Source organism: Patiria miniata, unplaced genomic scaffold (genome assembly GCF_015706575.1).
Source record: "Patiria miniata isolate m_02_andy unplaced genomic scaffold, ASM1570657v1 HiC_scaffold_22, whole genome shotgun sequence".
Classification (NCBI taxonomy): Eukaryota; Metazoa; Echinodermata; class Asteroidea; order Valvatida; family Asterinidae; genus Patiria; species Patiria miniata.
The window spans coordinates 806,438-820,745 of record NW_024037061.1 but is presented as its reverse complement, the minus strand read 5'-3'; the positions used below and the strand labels follow the sequence as shown (position 1 = coordinate 820,745).

At 43.1% G+C, this 14,308-nt stretch overlaps 2 protein-coding genes across 3 annotated transcripts; both read left to right on the top strand.

Annotated features, from left to right (window-relative positions):
• The first annotated feature begins 441 nt into the window (after positions 1-441).
• LOC119730814 (betaine--homocysteine S-methyltransferase 1-like) lies at positions 442-6,539 on the top strand. Its single transcript, XM_038203847.1, has 7 exons — positions 442-1,017; positions 1,614-1,804; positions 1,909-2,103; positions 3,118-3,229; positions 4,122-4,303; positions 4,807-4,888; positions 5,289-6,539. The coding sequence occupies exons 1-7, from the start codon at positions 993-995 to the stop codon at positions 5,579-5,581; spliced, it is 1,080 nt and encodes a 359-aa protein (XP_038059775.1). The 5' UTR covers positions 442-992; the 3' UTR covers positions 5,582-6,539.
• Positions 6,540-7,492: 953 nt separating this feature from the next.
• LOC119730815 (betaine--homocysteine S-methyltransferase 1-like) lies at positions 7,493-14,054 on the top strand. Of its 2 annotated transcripts, XM_038203849.1 has the most exons (8): positions 7,494-7,782; positions 8,947-9,001; positions 9,981-10,171; positions 10,474-10,674; positions 11,711-11,822; positions 12,905-13,098; positions 13,317-13,398; positions 13,701-14,054. In XM_038203849.1, the coding sequence occupies exons 2-8, from the start codon at positions 8,977-8,979 to the stop codon at positions 13,967-13,969; spliced, it is 1,074 nt and encodes a 357-aa protein (XP_038059777.1). In that variant the 5' UTR covers positions 7,494-7,782; positions 8,947-8,976; the 3' UTR covers positions 13,970-14,054. The 2 variants fall into 2 exon arrangements, with proteins under 2 accessions (XP_038059776.1, XP_038059777.1); XM_038203848.1 differs by lacking the exon at positions 8,947-9,001 and having other exon boundaries at positions 7,493-7,782.
• The last annotated feature ends 254 nt before the right edge of the window (positions 14,055-14,308 follow it).

The following is a 14,308-nucleotide window of genomic DNA, read 5'->3' as shown; positions in this document are numbered from 1 at the left end:
CAGAGACACAAAAGGTTACCGATTAAATTTCATGTCTATATTTGGACCATTCAACTTCAAACGCATTATCTGGCATTCTGAGCGCTTAGTTGATCGAGCCTTACTCATCATGAGTATGAATTCCTTTGGGGAATCGGGCCGGTTTTTATGTGCCTCTACGCGAAAAAAATCATTAAAAACGGGACCTTTTTCACATCTGTCGCCACCACTTCATTACTCGACATAGTACACCTTAGATCTCATTACAGTGTGACCCTAACAATATACTCTTTCAGAAAATGAAAGAAAACTGAATAAAACACTGAGGTTCACTCGCGCATTCTTATGTTAAACACTGCATTTTTAGTCAAAAAATCTCCCTGTTTTGTGTGTAAACCGCGCGTTCAGCTAAGAACTAGCCCATTAACATCACCACAACGTTAAATAGCGCCACCTTGGAGCTTAGATCTCTTGAGTCATTTGTCTTCGTCTCGTCAGCTTTCCAACAGTATAACCCTTATTGCATTGGGATTGGTTGAGATTTAGGCTCGAGTGTGTTCATTTACATAATGGCTCTTGGCTCAGCGCCTAGGGTCTGTATATTGTACATGTGCTAGGCAGCGCTAGTGTACATGTACAATGTATACGCCACACACACACACACACCCCCCGGGGAGCGCTATCTGGCTGTGCGCTTTGATCGGTTTACATGGGGTCCTTTTGTCTGCAAAGGATTTGAATATGATAAACGATTCCATTCCATAGTCCATTTCACACTACTGACTGTACTACCACACAATAACTCCAAATACTTATCAGGGCTTCGTAAGCCTCAAAGGTTTGCCCTATCTACAACGTTGATTGTGTACTTTCGATTTTAGATCACAATAATTACTTTGATTTCAAGTGCGTCCTGACCGTGAACTTCTAAAGTTTTCAGCAAACCTTCTAGACTACGCTTACAGTATCGCATCACAGGAATCCAGTGAGGTATTAGATCGGATCGGAGCAATATGGCGGAGAAACGAAAGGTCAAAGGTGAGTGGTTGCTGGACATACGTGCACACAGGCTATCTGCTGCTTGGACCCAAAGTCGCCAACACACACAAAAATGGAATTCACATGAATTTTCAAGTTACATGCAAACTACACACTGTCTATAAAAAAAAATGTGGGTAAAACCATAATTATTGCATGGTAAAACTATGAAGAAAGGAACCATTATGTTTACATGCAGTGGCGTATCAAGGAGGGGTGGGGCGCCGGGGGAGGGACCGTCCGGGGGGGGGGGGCGTCTGAGGGGGGCACATGCTTTCCACGAATTTCCAGTGCCCCCAGGTGCCCCTCCCCACCTTACCATAAACTGGCATCGGGTCGGGTTGACAGCAGCTACCCGGATTGACACCAAATTGACATTCTAATCAGAGCTGCAATCATCCGAACGATCCGATCCAACAAACTCTATGGGGAAAAGCGACCCGAACCAAACCCGAACTGGCTCGAACCGGACCATGTGCCCTATAATGAAGGCGCCAAGCCAAAAAAAAACACTCACAAAACCTATAATGCTTGTAACTAGCTGTGCCCAGCAGCAGTACGATCGTAACCCGTTAAATGAAAATTTTCATTTTAAGGTTTAATGGAACGCCTGCGCGATGGTGAGACGGTCATCTGCGCGGAGGGATATCTCTTCGTGTTCGAGCGACGCGGCTATTTGACAGCCGGCTCATTTGTGCCGGAAGTAGTTCTGGAGCATCCGGAATTAGTCCGGCAGCAGTATGAAGAATTCGTCCACGCCGGAAGTGACGTCGTGCTGGCGTTTACGGTAAGTTAATTTTGAAATCAAACTGAACTAACCTTAAAATAACACCAGGAATACAATTTTTGCACATTTGCTTGAAGTCAACCGCCCAATGCTATACATTTCAGTATTACGCACATCGTGAAAAGATGGCGCTGATTGGTCGAGAGGACGATCTGGAGCGAATCAACAAGCACGCTCTGCGCATGGCACGTGAGGTGGCTGACCAAACTGGTACTCTGATGGCTGGTAACATCAGCAACACCAACATCTTTGTGGACACTGTGCCCGATTATCGAGAGAAAATCAGGCAGATTTTCAAAGTAGGTATTCGTCATATTTTTTTCAAGCAAACATTCCTTTCACAATAAGTTCATTGACTGTGTGCATTTGGTTGCAAATTGTTCACTTCTGTACGCAGACATAGTTACGATGTACACGTGCATTGTTCAGTGGTGATTTATGTGTTAGAGGTACCGGTAGGCCTAATAGGTCACGTTTTTGAGCCCATGGAACGAATAATGAAGCTCGCTCACGGATACACTTGCTTGTTTACTTTTGTTCGTTATTATTTGCTTCTGGTAATGAAACCAAAGACTCCTCAAAAACGTTCCACTACAGTACAAGCCTGAAGAACCCATAAAAACGGAAGACAATGAGATAAATTACAGGGTTTTTGAGGTGGGAGGAAAACCCCCGAAGAATATTTCTGGGAAAACTGGAAACTCAAAGTCAAACCACATGTACCGGGCCAAGAATCGAGCCCAGTCACACAGGTGGACTTATAGGCGAGGACAGAACACAACCTGACTCCCATGTTTACTATCGCAGTTTACCAAGCAACGATTTGTATATCGTAGTGATTATGATGGTTACTGAGGTCATTTCATATATTTTGGGGTCCATTTTTCGTGTTCCCTGTAACATCTGGTATAAGATTTGGTTAAATTCAGGACACATTGTTTAATGCTTCTTTTTCAAGAGCGATTACGTAAAGTACCCGTCAATCAAATAAAGAATATTCAATGGACCGATCCAGTAAGCACCGCCCCATGGTGTACTGACCAATCACAGCCGTGATTTATGTCCGACGTGCGTGCACAGAAGTCTGACATGCGTGCACGCGCATATGATGCGCGCGGCAGGAAAATGCAGCGTGGCATTGGAGAGGAGCACGTGGTAATTTGCCCACGTGCGCAGTGGGCGGGGCTTACTGGATCGGTCCATTGTAATTATTGTATGACAAAGTACACACTGGCAAGGTGTAACCAGAACCCAAAATGCACACCTTTGGACCCTACAAATATGGAATGACACACTTGTCTCTTCAATTTCAGGAGCAGTTAGAATGGATAGTGGAAGCGGGTGCTGACTACATTGTGGCAGAAACCTTTGATACATTTGGTGAAGCGTTGATCGCTACTCGGGCATGCAAGGAGTTCGCAAAGGGTGCGTTCGATAATATAGTGGTTGGTCTTTCTGATGAAAGTACCTTAATTAAAAAAAGTTTGCCATTATAAATGCCTCCTATTATATGCAGGATACACTGCTAGCTATACCTTCATGTCCCCATAGCTGAAGTCTGAAGGACAATGACGACAGGGAACCTGACTATAAAATGTTTACAAACATTAGAAAGGTCTATACGGGTAAGGGTCCAGTATATTTTGCCATTGAGTGGTAATTACACGCACTTTATTATTAAAAATACTCACAACTCTCTGAGGTATTCATTTTCTGTTCAATCTTTGCGGTTTGGGGAGAAATTTCCATCCGAAGATGATCACCCCTAAAAAATAGTCCTGAAGCCCATCGCCATTTTGAAAAACGATGCCTACGCTCCATTACTAAGTAAAGCGCACTTATAGGGCCCAATTTCATCCAAATTTCACAGAAATACAAGCTCACAGCTCTGTGCACGGCTTCCACCCTTCTTTATATTTACAAACCCTCAAGTTCATGGCTGACACTAAATGCTCTTATACTGAAGAATTTGAGGGCATGAAAATCGTCATTCGGCCGGCGTAGGCAATTTTGCACCGATTTACTGGTCTGGCCCAATTTCATGGCGCTGCTAAGCACAAAAATTTGCTTAGCACAAAAAAAGTCTGGCTTATAAAAGCAGGTTACCAGCCAAAACTCCATGTGATTTTCATTTTAAGCGAACAACAGATGAATACTAATCACGAGTAATATACATCACGTGGAGCTTTGGCTGGTAACCTGCTTTTATAAGCCAGTCTTTTTTGTGCTAAGTAAATTTTTGTGCTGAGCAGCGCCATGAAATTGGCCCCTGGACGTTAAGGATTTGGGATTTTTGACATCGGTTCCACGCATACAGATCTTCCCTGCGTTGTGACTTTGACCTGCCATCAGGGCCCGCTGACTTTGGACGGCGTGGAGTACGCCGAAGCGTTCAAGCAACTAGCGGAGGCGGGGGCTGACGTGGTGGGGCTGAACTGCGCGCGGGGACCGGCCACGATGCTACCCGTTCTGGAGGAAGCTGGGAAACTTTTCAATAAGGTGGGAGTTTAGACAATGCTAGTTTGGCTTGCAATTCAAAATACATATGCTAAAGCTTGATTACCATTGGGGTGTTTTGATCACGGTTTGAGAGTTTTGATTTTTCCAATGAGACACTGAACGAAAAATGTATAGGTCCACGTTTAATTCATTAAAACCCTTTGACGCCGGGTGACGGCTATAGCCGCAATTCGATGAAAGGCGGTAAGAAGGACACTGCTATAGCCGCATTGCTGCTGCATAGCCGCATTCATTCATAGACACTTCAGTGAGGCGCCGAATTACAGAAAACCAACACTTCAACACACGCATGGACACACCCATGCACACGGGCTCAAAAGTCAATCATAGACAATACCCGTAGCCAAACAATACTAGCGTTAAGGGATTACCAAAGTTTTTCAATTCAGAGTTTGAATTAGGAGCTGGGCGCTAGGTGCTTGAAGGAACATCCCTTGTGATGTCTTAATAAATTTATATTTCTTGTTCATTCTGTAATGCAGGTTCCCCTCGCGGCCTTGCCCGTGATGTACCGTACAACCAAGGAACAACCCAACTTCATTTCTTCCATTGATCCAATTTCAGGTAATGATGTGACATAATAGCATTTGACTATGATCAATTCTGTACTTCATGAGTGATCTGGGGTTTAAAAAACATCACTTAACTTTAAAATAAAAAAGACACAAACGAATTTGCTGGACGAACATTCGTCGGACAACATTATTATAAGTTAGTTAACAGCTGCGGCCAATTATGTACAAAAACGTAGTAGCCTACGTTGGTCTCTTTCTTAACTTAGCTCTCTAAGATTAAGAATGACCTGTCACAAGTACATGTAGTAATGTGGCTCATTACTTCGACGTTTATCACCGACTTCTTAATTACAAACCCCACAAAATTTCTCGCTACGCTACTCCATCTTTACTCATCATGTTTTCCTTGACAACGTTTTTTTTTAATAGTTTGAGGTTTGTTTCTATAGGTGAGCCATTGTTTCCTGTGAATCTGGACTGCATCCAGTGTAACCGTAAGGACATCCACGACTTTGGCAAGCGAGTGCAGGAGCTGGGCATCAAGTACGTGGGTCTGTGTTGCGGCAACTCGGCTCACCTGACTCGGAGCCTGGCCGAGAGTCTGGGCCGAAAGCCCCCGGCCTCCCGCTACTCAGCAGACCTGAACAAACACTGGCTGCTGGGACATGACGACAAGCTGCCTTTGCTGGGGCAAGAATCCAAGACAAAATACGCAACCAAGTTGGCTAAAGTTGAGAAATAGTTACGAAAATTACTGCCACAGACATTATCAGTCCTGTGTAACGGCTAAATTTTGTTGACTCTTGGTGTCTTAATTGATGTGATATTTTGGTCGTTGAGAAGAATGAAAAGGCCATTATAATTTAGATACGTGTAAGGACGCCTTATATAAGGTAATTGGTTTACTTTACAATGATTCTTCACTCCGTTCGAAATAATGGCAAATCACCTTAAACAGCGTAAACTACAATTCTCAGTTTTAAAATGATCGAGGCGACATTGAAAGGAGATATCTGTGAAAACGATGATGCTGGCCGGTAGTGTGATTATGATTTGATGTGAAGATAGAAAATATGATTGTGGTGGTGGTGGTGGAGACGATAGTCAGTATTATATGACGATGGTGATTTGGTGATTTGGTGATAATGATATTGATAGGGATGGTGGTGATATCAAGTTTAAAGGGACATTACGGCCCGAAATCTCCGGAAAAAAACTATGTTTTGGATTGGTTATCCTATTTTAAAGGTCTGATTGAAACGAAACTATCCTAATGTCTTACCATTCCAGTGAAAAGACCAACAAATCAATGTGTTTACATCACACGCGGCGGACCTTTTGTGGCATACGCATATACGTATTTTCAGCCGTGTCCCACGGTACTTGTTGTGTATGTGGTCACATAATACACACAGCACCAATACACAAATGATGTTTCTTGCACGTCCGCAGAATGCAATGCACTTTGCATGCAGCATGATTCACAACTTTTAGACTTTTGGTATATAAAGTTATATATAAGCACCACATTAGTATTAGGCATATGATGATTTCCATATAGTATTCAATAATGTACTTATTTCACTGTATTCATTGCAGCTTATTGTTTTGTATAACAGCAATTAAATTTGACAAAAAGAAAAAGCTGTCTATTTTTCATGATAATTTCAGAGAGGCAATTAAATTGGTAATTTCTTCAAGCTGGCTGTGGATTTTCTTTTCGTTTTCAATCAGTCCTGACTCCTATACAATGGCGAACCAAGAATTTGGCTTTGGGGTGGGGCTAAAAAAACCCATTTTTTCAGGTTTTTTTGCAGATAATTTGGCCCAAAATATTTGGCGGCAGAAAAAAAAATTGGTTTTTTTTGTGAGGGGGGGGTGGAGACTATTTTGAAAACAGGCCTCATTTCGAAAATAGGCCACATACATCATCAAGTTCAAATCGTGGGATTAAAAAAAAGAAGGAAAAAAAATTACAACTTCTGTTGGGGGCGCAATTCCCCCAAGCGCCCCCCCCCCCCCCCCCCGTGCGCCACTGCTCCTTCATACTCGGGTTGGGTAAGTAAATTGCCTCTATAATTGCAATGAAAGAGGAGATTTTTTTTGGGGGGGGGTTGAGGGTGTGATAATCCATTCGTATTCCATGATGCATTCAGCTTTGCAATAAATAATATCAGTTGGTAAAGTTGATCGTTGTCAAGGAAAAGGTTCCACTTAAAAAAACGTCTCCTAAAATGAATACACAAATTGAACCATCTTTAATTGAAATTTTCACTTATGGATGCTATTTCGTGCTTGAATAACCGTTACAACATCAAAACATTCTGTCTCATATACGTACACAAGTGCCTAGAAGCCGTAAATTTGCATCTTAGATGGTTAGGCCATGGAGAAATGTTTTTTATTTCTCCATGGTTAGGCTCTCGATAATCAAGACTTCCCTTCCCAGCGGACGCGCTGTTGCTCCCTTATAATCTGGAGGCACACGCCAACCCGCGTTTAACTCCTATTTTAAGGATAATAGATAATTCTATTCTAAGGAGAGAAAAAAGAGAACGAGGAAAACTAAATTATGCCTGACATTTGATGAATCCACCTACACGGAAAAAAGTCGCCTCCCATAATTATACGTAAATGTTCATGCATACCTGCAGGCTGTGCTTTAGTATAGCTCCATGCTCGAACAAACGCAGACGATCAATGGTTGTACGAAGGCCACGTGCTTTTGCAATCTTCTCTTCGCCCCTGGATAATAAATAAAAAGGGATACGTTTGGCCCTGGAACCACAATTTATTATGCACTGACACAGCGCCAGCATCTATGATCTAGAGCAGTGACCTTTCAGCCTGCACACGGTGGTTGTGGATCGAGTTGCAGCATATTCTGGTAATGCTGGGCTACAATTTGTCAGTTCATGTACATGTATGAAGACTCCATTTTAGGTGAGTTGTTACAATAATCTTGGTCATTGCCTACGGTATAGCTCATTTGCTGTCTCTTGTTGTGAACCATATTGCTTTGGGACAGGTATGCAGATTCGATCTACCAAGTTGAAATATCCTAGAGCTCTTGCAACATACCATTCCATCGTCGGAAGCTATATATAAATATAGCCTTTATCAAACATTGTTATGGAAGTTATTATGGTTTTTATTGACTGCTCTATGTTCCGACACCCCTATGTTCCGACAACCTAGATTGTGTTACTCCCGGTTAGGGTTAGGAATAGGAGTACATGTATGTGCAGTCGGAACATAGGGGTGTCGGAACATAGAGGTGTAACCGTTCTGATGAGCCCCCACTTGTATACGTTGGTGATTGTGTGTTCCCTGAGTTGAATCTTGGGAATTCTTTTGAGATCTAGCCTAGGGGAATGGGTTAGGTAACAATAGTCTATTGTGTACTTTTATAGGACTGGGACGCTAGAGTGGAGCCCCTAGCTCTTTCTCAGTTGTGCACGATAAATTTAGGCTTGGGCGAATCGGCAATTTTGGAATTGATTCCGATTCCATATGGGAATCGCGAGTCCATTCGGAATCGATTCGATAATTTTTGCAAAAAAAAAAAAAAAAAAAAAAAAAAAATACAAAATCAGAAATACAAAATCAGAAAAACCCAACAAAATAAACAAAAACATGACAATAAATACCACTAAAAACGAGGGCATTATGGGTGTAATCACTTTCTTATATATAGTCATTTAAATATTAAACGAAACTCACGTTTTGGGCAGGGAACACAATAAACTAAATGTTCTACAACTTTTTAATTTGTTTCCCCTGCGGAAAACACGCTAGCTCAAAATCAGAGCTCACCTAAGTTCGGCACTATCAACCAAAAAAGTTGAAAACAGTGTGGAAAGCACCCTGAAAACTGTCATTTTCCGTCGAAAACGATATAGTTCGTTGCCTTCTGTATAGGCCTGTGATAAGTTCTCAGACAACGGTACTGCAATGTCTTCAAATTGTAAATGAGCGAAACAAACTTTCATGGCTCGTTCCCTCGCCAGTTCGGTAGGATGCACCCACCCTGCACCCACAATATCGACCTCATGACAGCAGTATAGGTCCCGGAGGCCTTCAAGTAGAGTTTGTTTTTCTTCATAGGGTATCAAGATCGCTAACGTGAGTTCCAGCATGACTGAGAAGAAGCAGTGCAAAGGTGTGTTGTTAAGCTTTAATCCGCTCGATTGAAACGTGGGCGAGGCCATTTTCGTTGCCCATGAAATAATATCCTTCTAGAGCCCGCAACGCTGAGGTATTATGATAGAGCCCGCTGACATATTATGATACTCATACAATGGGGCCAAAAATAATCAATTGAATGCTACAGTTCCTACAATGCTACAGTTCCTACATTCGTTCTCAAATTGCCTTAGCATGCAGGAGAAAGCATCTTAGATTTCAAAGTTTTCCGGGGTCATGCCCGCAGACCCCCTCAAGACGTTGCTGGCCATCACTCAACCCCAGCCTCCTTCATGTCAACACCCCCCCCCCCGTTTCATGAAAGCCCCCTCCAATGGGAAACGTATAGTACTCCCTATATTGTTCAGATAATCCGTCATCACGGGTGGTTGCTTTGTACAATAGCTTGCACAATGGTTGCACCATTGAAGGGGGCTTCGTGAGTGTAAAGATCACATGCCCGGACTCGTCTATACAGGGTGGTTCAAAAAATCGGAACCTCATACTTCCACTCAAACCATTTTACCAATGCATAGAGAATCTTTTTAGAAGAAAAATGAAACCAAGATCGCCCGATTCGGTCCAGTAGTTTTTGTTCTAGAGCCTATATTTTGTGAAGCAAGGTGGGGTAAGTTTTGTCTCGATGAACTACTAAACCGCGCCCGGGACTTTGACTTACATTGTAATGAATAGAGGGGTTGTTATCTAATGAAAGAAGTATCCTTCACAAAATAGGCTCTGCAGCAAAAACTACTGGACCGAATCGGGATATTTTGGTATCATAATTCTTCTAAAAAGATTCTCCATCAATTAGTACAGGTGGTTTGAGTCTCAAGGTAGTGCATGGAAGAATGCCGTTCCGTGTTTTTTGTGACAACCCTGTATAGGAACCAATATCTGCAATTGCCTTGATATCTGATCACCAGGTCTGATAAAACTAATTGCATTTGTTGAAGGTTTGCTTGAACGGTTACGTAATGGCGAGACTGTTATCTGCGCGGAGGGATATTTGCTCGTGTTCGAGCGACGCGGCTACTTGACCGCTGGGGCGTTTGTTCCCGAAGTCGTCCTGGAACATCCGGAATTAGTCCGGCAACAGTATGAGGAGTTCGTCCACGCCGGAAGTGACGTCGTGCTGGCATTCACCGTATGTAAAAATGACAAGTTTAAAACATTGTCTTTACTGAACCGAATCCATTATTAATGCGCGATGCATCAGGCTCCTGGTAGCCATTCCGACTATTTAGTTTTCTAATTAACAAAAACGTAGGTACCAACGAAACGCCCACAACGTGTAGCTGATCGTTTAAGCAACATCATGAGCTCATTGCTCGAACTTTGGTCTTGTGTTAGCTGTTTGCCATTTTCATGTTGCACTACATATAGCCTACACATAGTGTTTGCTTAGTTTAGTCAGTAATTTGCCTTTTTTTCATGCGCATTCTGTAGTTTTACGCCCACCGGGAAAAGATGGCTCTGATTGGTCGAGAGAACGACCTCGAACGACTCAACAAGGACGCACTGCGCATGGCACGCGAGGTGGCTGACCAAACTGGTACCCTGATGGCTGGTAACATCAGCAAGGTTCAGTCATACGAGTCCGAGTTACCCAAATCTGGCGATCAAGAGAAAGTCAAGGAAATGTTCAAAGTAAGGGGGCAGTTTATGCCACGGGAAAGGACAATGCCATGTTTTGAACAAAGAGGGCGCACTCACGACGCCATTTTGGGGTACAAACATCATATCACGATACAAATATCACGTTTGTGGGTACATAACAATGTTCACTGAAACAACGCAGAAAGTTTACCAAAACTTAAATTAACAATTGTAAAGATGATTTTTGTTGAATTATAATGACATAGATAATGACATCAGAACAACAGGCTAACGTCTTTTAGTAACCCCAACATTGCTATGGCGTCGTTAAACTTAAAGAGGACTGCTTTTGTCATACTTATATACTTTGAATTCACTTGAGACTGAAGGACTTGTGATGGACTTCCGGTGACTTTTGATGGACTTGTAAGGACTCAATTTGTGGTGGGCATGCGATGACTTATTACGACTTTCGATGGACTTGGGACTTGTGATGGACTTGTGATGGACTTTTGATGGACTTGTCAGGACTTCTGATGCCTTGTGAGAACTTGGGCTTGTCAGGTCGACTTGCGAGGATTATGAGAACTTGTATATTGTGATACCTTGTGATGGGTTGTGAGTGCTTGCAATGATTGTGAGGACTTGTCATGATTTGTGACAGACTTTTCAGGACTTGTCAGGACTTGTCAGGCCTTGTGATTGACTTGTCAGGACTTGTAGGGACTTGTGAGGACGTGTTAGGACTTTTCATGATTGTGAGGACTTAACCAGGATTGTAAGGACTTGTGATGGACTAGTGAGTACATGCGAGGATTATGAGGCCTTGCGATGGACATGTGAAGACTTGGGAAAATGAGGACTTGTGATAAGTTGTGAAGACTTGTGAGGACTTGTGTGGACTTGTGAGGACTTGTGAGGACTTGTGTGGACTTGTGTGGACTTGTGATGACTTGTGGACTCCAATACAACACTGTTGTACGTTAAACTCAACGTCAGATTTAGTCTTTTGATATTAAGTTGAGAATGGTAAGTTGAACTCGGTGGAATTGTAAGACCTTATCAACTTTCTTGGTTCACCATGCAGGAGCAGATTTTGTGGGCCGTTGAAGCCGGCGCCGATTACATTGCAGCCGAGACATTCCACACGTTTTCCGAAGCACTGCTGGCGGTCGAGGCATGCAAGGAGTGTGCTCCAGGTATGGCAAGATAAATCTGGTTTGAGAGAGCGTCACTATTGTTGATGACTCTTGGAACAGTTCCGGTTTTACCATGATCAACATGACGTGCACGTGGCTTTAACACCAAAACATTGTGGGAGAATATCTGATTGCACGTCTGCTATAATTATAAGCATCTAGCACATTCCTTCCAGTTAGTGAAGATCGTTAGCAGTAAGCAAAGAGGGATTGTCCATTAAAATATTGACACAATTAAACAAAACTTATAAACATGTGACTGTTTTTCTACTCCAACTTATCGTTATAAAACATTAAACAACGCTAGTTTAGGCCCCCCCCCCCCAAAAAAGTCTCCGGTTTCTGGTATGCGCGCGCGTCGCCGTAGCCATGCGCGTCGGCAAAATGAAAAAGTTTTTTTTTTCAATGAAAGATGATGTCTCAAAACCGCCAAACTCACTGGTTTGACTGGAATCCTGCTGCTGCACAATTTTAACGTGTTTTTAGATTGGGTTATGGTCGAGAATAAGCTGTATGTGGCCTCTCTGGACTCCCATATATTTGCACTAAGTTTAGTCGGGCACCATTTGCAGTCATCAGCCGACATTATTTTGAAGCAAAACAATCAGATAAAAAAAAAAAAAAGCCGCGTCGCCGCACCACTTTTTGGGCAAGCTCCATACCAGAAACCGGAGACTTTTTGGGGGGGGGGGGGGCCTTAATCGGCCCGTTGATTGTCTATGGAACGTCTTTTGACGACCGGTGTCACATGAAAATTATCCGACTCCTATGAAAATCGGACCCCTATTTCCCTATTATTGGTTGATCCCTCGCACGTGACAGGTCACTCTCCCGAAACGATCCTAAAAGTAGCATAGTATCGTACTCACGCGTGCGCAGTACTACCAATGAGTCCACATTTCATGGAGTCGGATATTCACGCTACACCTGTCATTCGGTACAAATAATTGTCTTGGTCGATAAAATAAATGGCGCAAGAACCACACCGACCGTGAGATCCGTATGGGTTTCACTCTTCCAGTCTGAGTTATTCAATTCAAACACATGTAATAATAAAATTTAAAAAAAACATAAAATCGCAGGAAAACCGTGCGTTGTGACTCTGGCAATCCAGAGGAGCATCATCGACGGTAAACCAGCCACGGCGGACGGCGTGGAGGTATGCGAGGCTCTGAATCGACTAGCGGACGCGGGGGCTGACGTGGTGGGGCTTAACTGCGCACGAGGACCGGCCACCATGCTGCCAATTCTGGAAGACGCTGCGAAGAAATGCAAGGTGAGTTTTGGGGGAAAGTTTCATAAATGATAATAAAAGCCTTGCTCTACAGTCCTACCAGGCTTTTGGATATACAATGTGAAAAACCGTGGACATTATTTTCGTACACGAAAAATTAGTCAGGTTCTTTTATTATTTACTTGCCTGTATTTTGCTTGCAGGATACTTTTTTCCATCACAGTTCAGTACATTCCGGTGTTTGTATTTTTTCCTTTTAGGCACCGCTTGCTGCTGTTCCCGTTGTGTACCGCACATCGGAGAAAACACCAACATTCATGACTATCACAGATCCTATGACGGGTAAGTTGATGTAACAGTGATACTGTACATGTATGCACCCTGGACACCGCATACAAAATAAACCAACAAATTACAAACATGGCCAGGCACCAGACTATCTCGTATACAAAATACCAGGGTGGGCAGAAAGTGGGAGCGTACTGCTCGATGCCATAGGGACAAGGTTGGGAAGACACAAAATACCAGACTCAGTACGTACGTAGCTACAGTGCTAATACGATGTAGTCGGTGTTGTTCACATAGAAGTGAACATGAATTCGCGAGACTTGCAAGTTCTTTTTCACTGTCTGTTTTGCACCCAGACAAGCCAGCATTTCCCATAGATTTGGACTGTGTCCAGTGCAGCCGCACCGACATCCACAACTTTGGCAAGCGAGTGCAGGAGCTGGGCATCAAGTACGTGGGTCTGTGTTGCGGCAACTCGGCCCACCTGACCCGTAGCCTGGCCGAGAGTCTGGGCCGAAAGCCCCCGGCCTCCCGCTACTCGCCGGACCTCAGCAAGCACTGGCTGCTTGGGAAAGGCAACAAACCACCACAGGCCATTCTGGATTCCATGTCTGGCACAAATTAATGCTTAACTTCAAAATCATCTTATGAAACATGGATGCTTTGCATTACTCAATCAGTTGTATCAATAACAGAATAATTTGCAAGAGGCTGGTCTCCTGTTTCGTCTTTTTTTGTCCTTCGTTATGAAGTTTCTTACTGGCCTATACAGTGCGAGTCAAAAAAACTATACATTGTACACTTTTAAAATTGGCCACAGTTTTAGCAATTCTGTAGCAATAAAGATAAAATGTTTTCATATGTACTTTTAAAGTAACTCTTCCTGCTTCTTTTGGTGACATTTTCACTGGATTCGTTTTCATGCATGACTGCACAGGAGACAATTAAAGGGGTCGGGTGAAAT

Coding starts and splice junctions, on each gene's coding strand:
- LOC119730814 (XM_038203847.1), top strand. CDS start 993: ATGGCGGAGAAACGAAAGGTCAAAG. Junction 3,230..4,121: donor ATGCAAGGAGTTCGCAAAGG/GTGCGTTCGATA, acceptor CCACGCATACAG/ATCTTCCCTGCGTTGTGACT. Junction 4,304..4,806: donor CTGGGAAACTTTTCAATAAG/GTGGGAGTTTAG, acceptor TCTGTAATGCAG/GTTCCCCTCGCGGCCTTGCC.
- LOC119730815 (XM_038203848.1), top strand. CDS start 7,755: ATGTACATGTATGAAGACTCCATTTTAG. Junction 10,172..10,473: donor ACGTCGTGCTGGCATTCACC/GTATGTAAAAAT, acceptor CGCATTCTGTAG/TTTTACGCCCACCGGGAAAA. Junction 13,399..13,700: donor TATCACAGATCCTATGACGG/GTAAGTTGATGT, acceptor TTTTGCACCCAG/ACAAGCCAGCATTTCCCATA.